This window comes from Salvia miltiorrhiza, chromosome 2 (genome assembly GCF_028751815.1).
Source record: "Salvia miltiorrhiza cultivar Shanhuang (shh) chromosome 2, IMPLAD_Smil_shh, whole genome shotgun sequence".
NCBI lineage: Eukaryota > Viridiplantae > Streptophyta > Magnoliopsida > Lamiales > Lamiaceae > Salvia > Salvia miltiorrhiza.
This window is the reverse complement of record NC_080388.1, coordinates 67,397,574-67,407,791: the sequence shown is the minus strand read 5'-3', so window position 1 is coordinate 67,407,791 and position 10,218 is coordinate 67,397,574. Positions and strand designations below refer to the sequence as shown.

The following is a 10,218-nucleotide window of genomic DNA, read 5'->3' as shown; positions in this document are numbered from 1 at the left end:
AAAGAAGTATGTATTTTATTCAAACGTGAACTAGCTTCGAATACAAATTGCATGAGAATTCAATCAAACTTTGAAATGAATTCGCAAGCCCTAAAACTCCGACCGTGAAACTCAGCTCGCAATTAGTTATAACGGTCTAATTAGAAAAGAAAAGATCTCGGCCCTTTATCATATCAACGGTTGTGATCTTAACTAACTAATAACCACTAATTGCAAATAAACCCCTCCGTTACTGACTTTGATACAGAGGCCCCTAAAATTTCAATGCTCGCCTCCTTTTTTTTTTTTTGATGAAATAACATTATAAATAATACAAACCCCACACACACCCCACCTAGTGGTTATTGTGGCCGAGAGTACTCGAACCTGTGACCTCTTGGACAACAGGCAACCACCCTAACCACTAGGTCATCCCAAGGGGACAATGCTCGCCTCCTTTTAGTTTCTCGGATAATAGCTCACAGTTCAAACAATATTAATTACCAATTTAATGAAAAAAAAAACATGACATTACTGAGAAAAAAAAACTAAATATTCTCCATTATAAAAGTTCAAACATTATAATATTTTCTGGTATTTCTCGATCTTTTTGCTTATTCTGGTTAGCAAAGTGTGTATAGCTAGCAACTCATGCAGCATAATAACTCCTTAATTGGTCCTATTTTAGAAAATTTATTTGGTTGGCAAAGTGTGGATGGCGACTCATGCAGCATAAAAACTCTTTTATTTGTCTATTTAGAAAGTTTCAATATGTAGCTAGTCTTCCTTTTGGATCTACAAAATCTTTTCATGTATTGATCACGTATTCATTAATTACACAGAATAAGCTCCGGATTCTGTAATATATATGAGATGTCGTTTTATGTTATATTTGCTGTATTTCATACGAAATCATGATAAGCAAGTAAAGATGAAGAATCCGAGAAATCCCATTTTTTTCACCCAAGTCCAAATCCCGTAAACGATTTTTCTAGTATTTAATTAGGAGCACATGAAAGCCACGAAATTTAGCATGCATTTATCAGGTGGGAAGAGCTGCTCAACAAAATTCGAGGCCTTAATGCATGTATATATAATAGCCATCGAGTTGCATATATGATACACAATAAACTTGTCTAGTGAAGAAATGGCATTTCAGAGTGGAGAAGTGTCCACAGATGAACTTATTGAAGCTCAAGCTTATGTTTGGAACCACACATTCGCCTTCGTAAACTCCGTGTCCCTAAAATGCGCTATTCAATTAGGCATACCCGACGCCATCCACAAACACGGCCACCCTATCACGCTTTCTCAATTGGTCGAATCATTACATGCCGACCACACCAAATCCCAATGTATCCACCGTTTGATGCGGCTCTTAGTCCAATCCAAGTTCTTCACCCAAGACACCACTCAAGAGGAGGCGCGGTACTGGCTCACACCAGCCTCGCGCCTCCTTTTGAGGAAGGCGTCTTTGACAGTGGCGCCTCTCGTGCTGCTCATTTTGGACCCCATTTTGACAGAGCCATGGTTCCATATGAGCGAATGGCTCACCAACGAGCGCCACCTCACGCCGTTCGAGGCGGCGCACGGGTCCATGTTCTGGGAGCGCATGGCACACGAGTCAGGCCTGGGTAGTTTGTTTGAAGAAGCTATGCGTACTGACTCGAGGCTGGTGGCCCATGTACTTGTTCGAGACTACAAGCACGTGTTCGAGGGAATCAAGACGTTGGCCGACGTCGGAGGTGGTACCGGGACGATGGCTAAGGCCATCGTCGATGCATTGCCCGGCATAAAATGCCTAGTTCTTGACCTCCCACATGTGGTGGCCGGCTTGGAGAGCACCCATAAATTGAGGTATGTCGGGGGAGACATGTTCGAGGCTATCCCTGCCGCCGATGCTGTTCTTCTCAAGGTATGAATATGCCTTGACAAAACAAGTCCATCATTCACCAACAATACTAATTATAACGAGATAAAAACAGTGGATAATGCACGACTGGGACGACGACAAGTGTCTCAAAATCCTCAAGAGATGCAAAGAAGCCGTGGGCACAGGAGGGAAGGTGATGATCATTGACGTGGTCGTGGATGTCAAGCGAGAGGATGATAAGGTTGTGGAAGATCAACTCTACTTCGATATGGCAATGATGACTTACTTCAATGGGAAAGAAAGAAGTGAGAAAGAATGGGCAAAGCTGTTCTCTGATGCTGGCTTCACTAGCTATAAAATTACGCATGCATTTGGGGTTAGGTCTCTACTTGAGGCTTATCCTTAGCACAGAGGGCTCTAATACTTGTGCTCTATCTATCGTCTATTACCACATATACGTGTGAATCGAAGCCACACTCTATCAAGATGTATTTCACCAAGTGTAGCATAAATAAATGATAAAAAATATATACCGTAATTTGGTGTGGATCCGAGAATCGAATTTGACGTTTTGATTTTGGAAAATTTTGAACCAACTGCAGCTTCTTACTATATGCTAATTTTTGGCTTTTTTTTCCGAGCTATACTTTTCGAAAATGGAAATTCTTAAGATTTTGGAGTCAAACTGAACTGGACTGGGATACACTGAGAAGGCCCAAAATAGTTCACTTTCTCATGTCGATTTTATCTTATTTAGGTGTAATTCGAATTGAAGTACATTTTTTTGCAGTTTCGATTAACCAACCATTTATCTGTAAATTGTAAGGTCACTCGAAGTGCCCTGTACACGTTCATCTGCTCTGTTATGAGCCTTTTTAAATTTAATTTGGAATAAAAACTGACATAGTTAGCTTCGTTATCCTTCTTGGGGAAGCCTTTTGCACTTTGTCTAATTTTCGAGACACAAAACGAGCATTGATTGGCTATGATCTAACGGGCATATGTACTCGAAGGGAGCATTTACCTTGCATGATTGATTATATGTATGATTGAGTATTTTTATCCTTCACAGTATGATATCTCCAATCCCACCCTTTCTATGGGATAAAAATCAAGCAAAACTAGCTTGAAAGATATAAATAATCAAGGGTCTTGGTATATCTCAAAGTTGCAATACATCAAAATAAACAAGGGATTAATCTTACTATTTTTATCAATCAAGGTTAATCATCCAAAGTAAACACCCCTAAATGACGAAGAAACTACTTACCTGATCATCTTTTCGATTGCTGACTGGGTATAGTAGATGAGTCGCCAGCACAAGTATGTATTGATTTACAAATAATTTGCATCACAAAAACTTAGCAATACTGAACAGCAAGGCATATCTCAAGACTAAGAGCATTATACATGTTATGAAAGCTTCCCATAAATGAGAGCATATGACATGTAAGATATGCACAGCCCACTTTCGTGCAACAAACATACAAAATATGTTGAATACTTGTCATTCAGAATACTAGCACTCATAGAATTAAAATGTCTATGCGACCATAAGAATATGACATGGAAATTATGTGTTGTACGGCTATGTAGCACGTTCTCACGCCCACGCACACATTCCAATGCCAAAAAATTGGTATTGAAACATTATATACCAAATTAATGAAAAATAAAACAATGACATTATTGAGAAAAAAAAAACTCAATATTTCCCAAAATGTGGATAGCGACTCATGCAGCATGAAAACTCCTTGATTGGTCCCATTTTAGATAATTTATTTGGTTGGCAAAATGTGGATAGCGACTCATGCAGCATGAAAACTCTTTTATTTGTCTATTTAGAAAGCTTCAATATATAGTCTTCGTTTTGGATCTACAAAATCTTTTCATGTATTGATCACGTATACATTAATTAGAGATGTCGTTTTATTTTATCTTTGTTGTATTTCATAGGAAATCATGGTAGATGAAGAATCCGAGAAATCCCATTTTTTTTTTCACCCAAGTCCAAATCATGTAAACGATTTTTCTAGTATAATTTTTTATAGTCCTAGATAAAACAAAATAGATAAATAATCATGTCTTATCTAAGCGTTTGATAGCAATATTGATTAATAAGAAGGCCCGCATTAAACGAGAAGCCCGCTCTTATATCACTGTCCCACTGGGAAATTTAATATCTCATCCCCCTGATATTATTTATCTAAGTTTTATTTATCACTCTTTATCTCAATTTATATATCAAACACACCCTTAGGAGCACATGAAAGCCAACTAAAACACGAAATTTAGCATGTATTTATCAGGTGGGAATAGTGCATTTTACTGCTCAACAAAATTCGAGGCCACACGAAATTTAGCATGTATTTATCAGGTGGGAATAGTGCATTTTACTGCTCAACAAAATTCGAGGCCTTAATGCATGTATATATAATAGCCATCGAGTTGCATATATGATGCACGAATAAACTTGTATAGTGAAGAAATGGCATTTCAGATTGGAGAAGTGTCCACAGATGAACTTATTGAAGCTCAAGCTTATGTTTGGAACCACACATTCGCCTTCGTAAACTCCATGTCCCTAAAATGCGCTATTCAATTAGGCATACCCGACGCCATCCACAAACACGGCCACCCAATCACGCTTTCCCAATTAGTCGAATCATTACATGCCGACAACACCAAATCCCAATGTATCCACCGTTTGATGCGGGTCTTGGTCCAATCCAAGTTCTTCATTGAAGACACCAGTCAAGAGGAGGCGCGCTATTGGCTCACACCAGCCTCGCGCCTCCTTTTGAGGGAGGCGTCTCTGACAGTGGTGCCTTTCGTGCTGCTCATTTTGGACCCCAGTTTCACAGAGCCATGGCACCATATGAGCGAATGGCTCACCAACAAGCGCCACCTCACGCCGTTCGAGGCGGCGCATGGGTCCATTATCTGGGAGCACATGGCACACGAGTCCGGCTCTGATGGTTTGTTCGAAGAAGCTATGAGCAGTGACTCGAGGCTCGTGGCCCATGTACTTGTTCGAGACTACAAGCACGTGTTCGAGGGAATCGAGACGTTGGCCGACGTCGGGGGAGGTACCGGGACGATGGCTAAGGCCATTGTCGATGCATTGCCCGACATAAAATGCGTGGTTCTTGACCTCCCACATGTCGTGGCCGGTTTGGAGAGCACCGATAAATTGAGCTATGTCGGGGGAGACATGTTCGAGGCTATCCCTGCCGCCGATGCTGTTCTTCTCAAGGTATGAATAAGTTGGTAATCTCACCAATGTAACATCTTTTCCTTGACAAAACAAGTCCATCATTCACCAACAATACTAATTATAACGAGATAAAAACAGTGGATAATGCACGACTGGGACGACGAGAAGTGTCTCAAAATCCTGAAGAGATGCAAAGAAGCCGTCGCAAGCAACAGCACAGGAGGGAAGGTGATGATCATCGACGCGGTTGTGGATGTCAACCGAGAGGATAATAAGGTTGTCGAAGATCAACTCTACCTCGATATGACAGTGATGACTTACTACAATGGGAAAGAAAGAAGTGAGAATGAATGGGCAAAGCTGTTCTCTGATGCTGGCTTCACTAGCTATAAAATTACTCATGCATTTGGGGTTAGGTCTCTACTTGAGGCTTATCCTTAGCACGGAGGGCTGTAACACTTGTGCTCTATCTATCGTCTATTAGCACATATACGTGTGAATCGAAGCCACACTCTATCAAGATGTATTTCACCAAGCGAAGCATAAATAAATACGAAAACAATGTAATATATTTACCTTTCAAGATCAATCTTCACGCCCAAACCCGAGAACAATCGTTCCATCGCAGATCAACTGTAACACATTGCAAGTAAAGTGAAGACAAACCATAATTGCAATACATATCAGCAAAGGCCATCAAAATTTCATTTAGCATCATCACCAAACAAAACTTTGTAAAATCGTTTCCTTTCCTCAGCATCCAGGATGCCGCCTAGATTACCTTCTTGATCGTTTTGTTGAGAAACATTGTCGCCATCGCCTGTACTCCTTCCGATAGGCCTAACTGCTGTAACACCTTTTTTCTTTTTCTTTTCTAAGTTCATTAAGTAGTGCCTCCGGTTGTACTCATGCAGCCCCTCCTGCATCAGTTCCCCAAACTTATTCTTTACCACAACGAGCGGATCCTTCTCCATCAATTCCGAGCCATTGTATGCTTCCCTGAGAAGAACTGTATAAATCTTGTATTTGTTTGAGACGTAGAATATACCGGGATGCTTTAGCAACAAAACATTCAGTTTCTCAGGAAAGCCGAATTCTCTCTTGAAATGGCCTAATTTGGAAATCGAGAGTTTCTTCCACAAAGTCATAGACAGCAATTCATGCACCAAAGCCACATTTCGTTTATCCATTTCAACCGTCCCCTCCACCATAACGCTCGAGTCTGCATAAGGCGAAATATAGGGAGTCGAGTTGAACTCGTGAAATCTCTCCCATGACTTCACCCATGTCGCTGGCAACGAACATGAAAAGGACGGTTCAGAACCCTTCTTCTTAGCTGATTTCTCAACTGCAGAAACTGCAAAATCCGGATTCCAGGAAATAAGCTCGATATCCATTGAACTCCGCCTCCCAGTATAGTTCACAACCCGAAACATGTCAGTGTGCTTGGGGACAATCCTGAGCAAATAATCATCAGGAAATCCGAAATTCCTTTTCAACTCGTTCACCTTCGAAACATTTAGCCTTTGGTTTCTGCTCATCATCAACAACTTTGCCAGCCGCTCAACAAAAACATGCTCCTGCAAATCCTTAACAGATTCTTCCTCCTCAACTAGGAACTTCATGCGTTTTGTCAATCGACAAAAGTACTGGTTGTTCTCACGATATACTTCAAAGCAACAAGGATACTTCTTAAGCCAGTTAGGCGCCTTCCCCTGAAGGTCGAGGCTCTTGAACTTCTTCTGGATGTGATCAACAGACGCAACTTGATCGGGGCATCTGAGGATTATGTTCTTGATCTGATTATTCACCATCCATCTATGGTTCCTAGACAGGGCGGATTCAAGATCAGGATCTTTCTTCATTGACCACAAGGAAAATCTTCTTTGCAAATGGTGATAATAAGGTGGTGCATATATACAAAAACTCCACCATTTAAATCTTCTGTGGTATTCAACTGTTACCATATTACAGCATTTCCTGAAAATTGATATTATTGGCATTAGAAATCAATGGCTAAGAAGCTACAACAACATTATGTATTTTTGTAATTTCAGCAGCTTAATAAGCTATCTTTAAACAAATTTAGGCTTGCAAATTCATTGACAAAAGCATCAGAGAAAAAGAATCAGTTAACAAAATGCAAAAAGATTCAGTAATCTTCCAACACATCTCAATCTATAGTTTCACCTAGCACTTCACACAGCTAACAAAATGCATTAAACAAGAATTTCAAAATCATGCAATGAGTTCCGGATCCTGAACCTGACACGGTCTGTGCCCTCTGAAATCCGGCTTAGACTTAAAGCCGCTCTTCACGTGCTCCGACCCCGCTCGGCTTCTCCTCTTTCCCAACGAACCCCGGCCTGAGAAGCGGCGGCACGGACTTTGACGGCAGCGGCGACACCGGAGAAGGCAAGGGCGATGAGCTCAGAACCGGCGGTGACCCGGTAGGGCCCTGCGGGCGGAGGGAGATCGAATTGGGCAGACCCGGCCTTGATCGGATTTGAGCGGCGACGGCGGAGGCGAATTGGAAGAGATCTACTCCTTGATTTCCGATTTCTGGGGGATGGAGATGTGTTTGGGCCTGGGTCGGGTCAAAACGAGCATATGTCTATGGATCTCCGAATTGGATAGCACACATGACAAAAAAAAAAAAAAAACAAAGTTATTGCTGTTTAAATATAGTACTATCAATTTTTCACCGATTTCAAATTTTAACATAAATTTTCAATTTTTTATAAAATATAATAATTTTAATACTTACTTAATTCTTAACATTGACATTCATATCCTCTAAATTTAATCTGATATGGTATATTTGAAAGATAATTAGAATTCATCGGTGACACTTTGATATGACGTTGTACTGAAATACATGTCATTCATGAGTCTTAATCATCTTTCAGATACCTTAGATTCAATTTAGAGGAAATGAGATTGGTATAAAAAATTGAGTAAATATTAAAATCGTTGTATTTTAATGAAAATTACTCCCACTTTCTTATTACACCATATGTTTTTTTTTTTTTAATTCCATTAATTTAATCTTAGTCGCAACAATTGTTCAATACTTCCACTATTTTTAATTACTCCCTCCGTCCCAATTCAATAAGCCACAAGGCTTGGACACAAATATTAAGAAACAAATAGTTTATAATAAAATAGGATAGACAAATGAAATTTTTGTTAGGATATATTTGGTTAAAAAGTAGGAAAGGGAAATAAATTAGAAGAGATAATTATGTGCAGAATATAATGACATTTTGGTGTAAATAATAAGTTATATAAGAATATTTATTATATATTGACTTCTCATTTTAGGAAGTGACCTATTGAATTGAGACGTTCAAATAAGAAAACATGGCCTATTGAATTGGGACGAAGGAGTATGTTAATTTAATTTTAATTATATATATATATATATATATATATATTAATTATTCCATCCGTCCACGAAAAGATGTTCTAATGGACAGTGACACGAGTTTTAAGAAAATTTTGTTTTTCATTTAATTAGTGAAAAAATAGGACCCACAAATATTAAGAAAAGTGGAAAAAGTTAATTTAAGTTAGTGAGCGGGGAAAGGAGCCTACAAATTAGTGAGTGGAGAAAGGACCCACAAATTATTACTCCCTCCGTCCCCGAAATGGCTTCCTCTTTGGGGACGGCACGGGTTTTAATAAAAAGTTGTAAAGTGTATTGATAGTGGAGAAAAAGTGATATAATTATTATTGGAAGTTGTGAAAAGTGTTATAATTAGTATTGAGAGTGGTGAAAAGTGAAAAGTAAGAATAAATAAAGTATTATTAGTGGTGGGGTAGGTTTCCAAAAATGGAAAGAAAGAAAGAGGAAGTTATTTGGGGGACGTCCCAAAATGGAAAAAGAGGAAGTTATTTTAGGGACGGATGGAGTATTATGACATCTTTTTGTGGACGAATCAAAATGGCAAATTATGACATTTTTTTTATGGACAAAGGAAGTATATTTCTAAATTTAGATGCATTTCAAGAAATCGGTTAAAAATAATGTTGTGGGTATTTAAACCACCGATTTCTATCAACGTCATTTTAAGCGGTGCATTTTGCGCTGATAGACACCAGTACACAATATCACTAATATATATACTAGTTAAAAAATGATGTCTACGACACCAGTGTAATCGGTTTCGTAAATTATTTAGTGAGGAAAAAAAAATCAATGTCGTAAATATATTTGACAACGATTTTTTATTGTTTGGAACCCCTACAATAACGATTTTTCAATAAAATATATAAAATCTAATTAATAATAAAATAATAAACAACATATATCAAATTACACAATTTCAATTAGGCAATGATCATCATTAACATTCATTCACTACAAGAAAATCGCACATACACAACACATGATATATAACGGGTTTTTTCGAACACCGTTATGTATGAGCGCCTTTTTTACTATAAATAACGGTTACAGAAAATTACGTTATGTATGTACTGTTATCTATATACATACATAACGGTATGGAGTAATGAGAAAAATTATTGTATGTACTGTTATCAATTAGGCAATGTTATATATTTTTGTAGTTACTGTTATTAATTAGGCAATGTTATCATTTTTGTATGTAGTATTGTTATCAGAAATTTCCGTTATGTATGTACTGTTATTAATTAGACAATGGTTTTATCATCTTGTTATTTATTTTTTATTTATTTTTAGATAAATAACAAAATAAGAGAATTTTTTTTTATCTATAATAACACCACACAATGAATATAATGGTAAAAAACTTTTATATATTATGACAAAGATAAGTTAAAATCGTTATTTAAAGTACAAAATATTGTTATGTATTACACATTAGATAACAGCAACTAAACGTTACGTATGAGCGTAACATACTGTTATCTATTACAGTATAGATAACGGTATATATTTTAGTGTTACGTATGAGCGCATCGTACTGTTATCTATTCAATTATAGATAACGGTATTTTACTGTTACGTATGAACGCATCGTACTGTTATATAATATAATAGATAACGATTTTTTTTACCGTTATGTATGAGCGTATCATAGACGACACCACTATATATAACGATTTTTTTGGGGCATAGATAACAGAATTTCTCCGTTATCTATGTGCGTTTTTCTTGTAG

General features: G+C 37.9%; 3 protein-coding genes across 6 annotated transcripts; 2 read left to right on the top strand and 1 right to left on the bottom strand.

Moving 5' to 3' along the window:
- LOC131010036 (chavicol O-methyltransferase-like) lies at window positions 1-2,390 on the top strand. Its single transcript, XM_057937430.1, has 2 exons — window positions 1-1,894; window positions 1,965-2,390. Exons 1-2 carry the CDS (start codon window positions 1,127-1,129, stop codon window positions 2,256-2,258), a joined length of 1,062 nt encoding a protein of 353 aa, XP_057793413.1. The 5' UTR covers window positions 1-1,126; the 3' UTR covers window positions 2,259-2,390.
- A 1,935-nt stretch (window positions 2,391-4,325) lies between these two features.
- On the bottom strand, window positions 4,326-7,717 carry LOC131010033 (protein WHAT'S THIS FACTOR 1 homolog, chloroplastic). Of its 4 annotated transcripts, none has more exons than XM_057937427.1 (4): window positions 7,335-7,717; window positions 5,851-7,049; window positions 5,646-5,702; window positions 4,326-5,149 (listed from the first exon to the last, which is right to left on the bottom strand). In XM_057937427.1, exons 2-3 carry the CDS (start codon window positions 7,034-7,036, stop codon window positions 5,662-5,664), a joined length of 1,227 nt encoding a protein of 408 aa, XP_057793410.1. In that variant the 5' UTR covers window positions 7,037-7,049; window positions 7,335-7,717; the 3' UTR covers window positions 4,326-5,149; window positions 5,646-5,661. The 4 variants fall into 4 exon arrangements, with proteins under 4 accessions (XP_057793410.1, XP_057793411.1, XP_057793408.1 ...); XM_057937428.1 differs by having other exon boundaries at window positions 4,326-5,143; XM_057937425.1 differs by lacking the exons at window positions 4,326-5,149; window positions 5,646-5,702 and having other exon boundaries at window positions 5,725-7,049.
- Window positions 4,341-5,652, top strand: LOC131010035 (chavicol O-methyltransferase-like). Its single transcript, XM_057937429.1, has 2 exons — window positions 4,341-5,108; window positions 5,208-5,652. Exons 1-2 carry the CDS (start codon window positions 4,341-4,343, stop codon window positions 5,508-5,510), a joined length of 1,071 nt encoding a protein of 356 aa, XP_057793412.1. The 3' UTR covers window positions 5,511-5,652.
- Window positions 7,718-10,218: the final 2,501 nt, after the last annotated feature.

Excerpts from the sequence above, each read along its gene's own strand:
- LOC131010036 (XM_057937430.1), top strand. The coding sequence starts at position 1,127 with ATGGCATTTCAGAGTGGAGAAGTGTCCACAGATGAACTTATTGAAGCT. Across the intron at positions 1,895-1,964 it reads CCGATGCTGTTCTTCTCAAG|TGGATAATGCACGACTGGGA; the intron begins GTATGAATATGC and ends AGATAAAAACAG.
- LOC131010035 (XM_057937429.1), top strand. The coding sequence starts at position 4,341 with ATGGCATTTCAGATTGGAGAAGTGTCCACAGATGAACTTATTGAAGCT. Across the intron at positions 5,109-5,207 it reads CCGATGCTGTTCTTCTCAAG|TGGATAATGCACGACTGGGA; the intron begins GTATGAATAAGT and ends AGATAAAAACAG.
- LOC131010033 (XM_057937425.1), bottom strand. The coding sequence starts at position 7,036 with ATGGTAACAGTTGAATACCACAGAAGATTTAAATGGTGGAGTTTTTGT.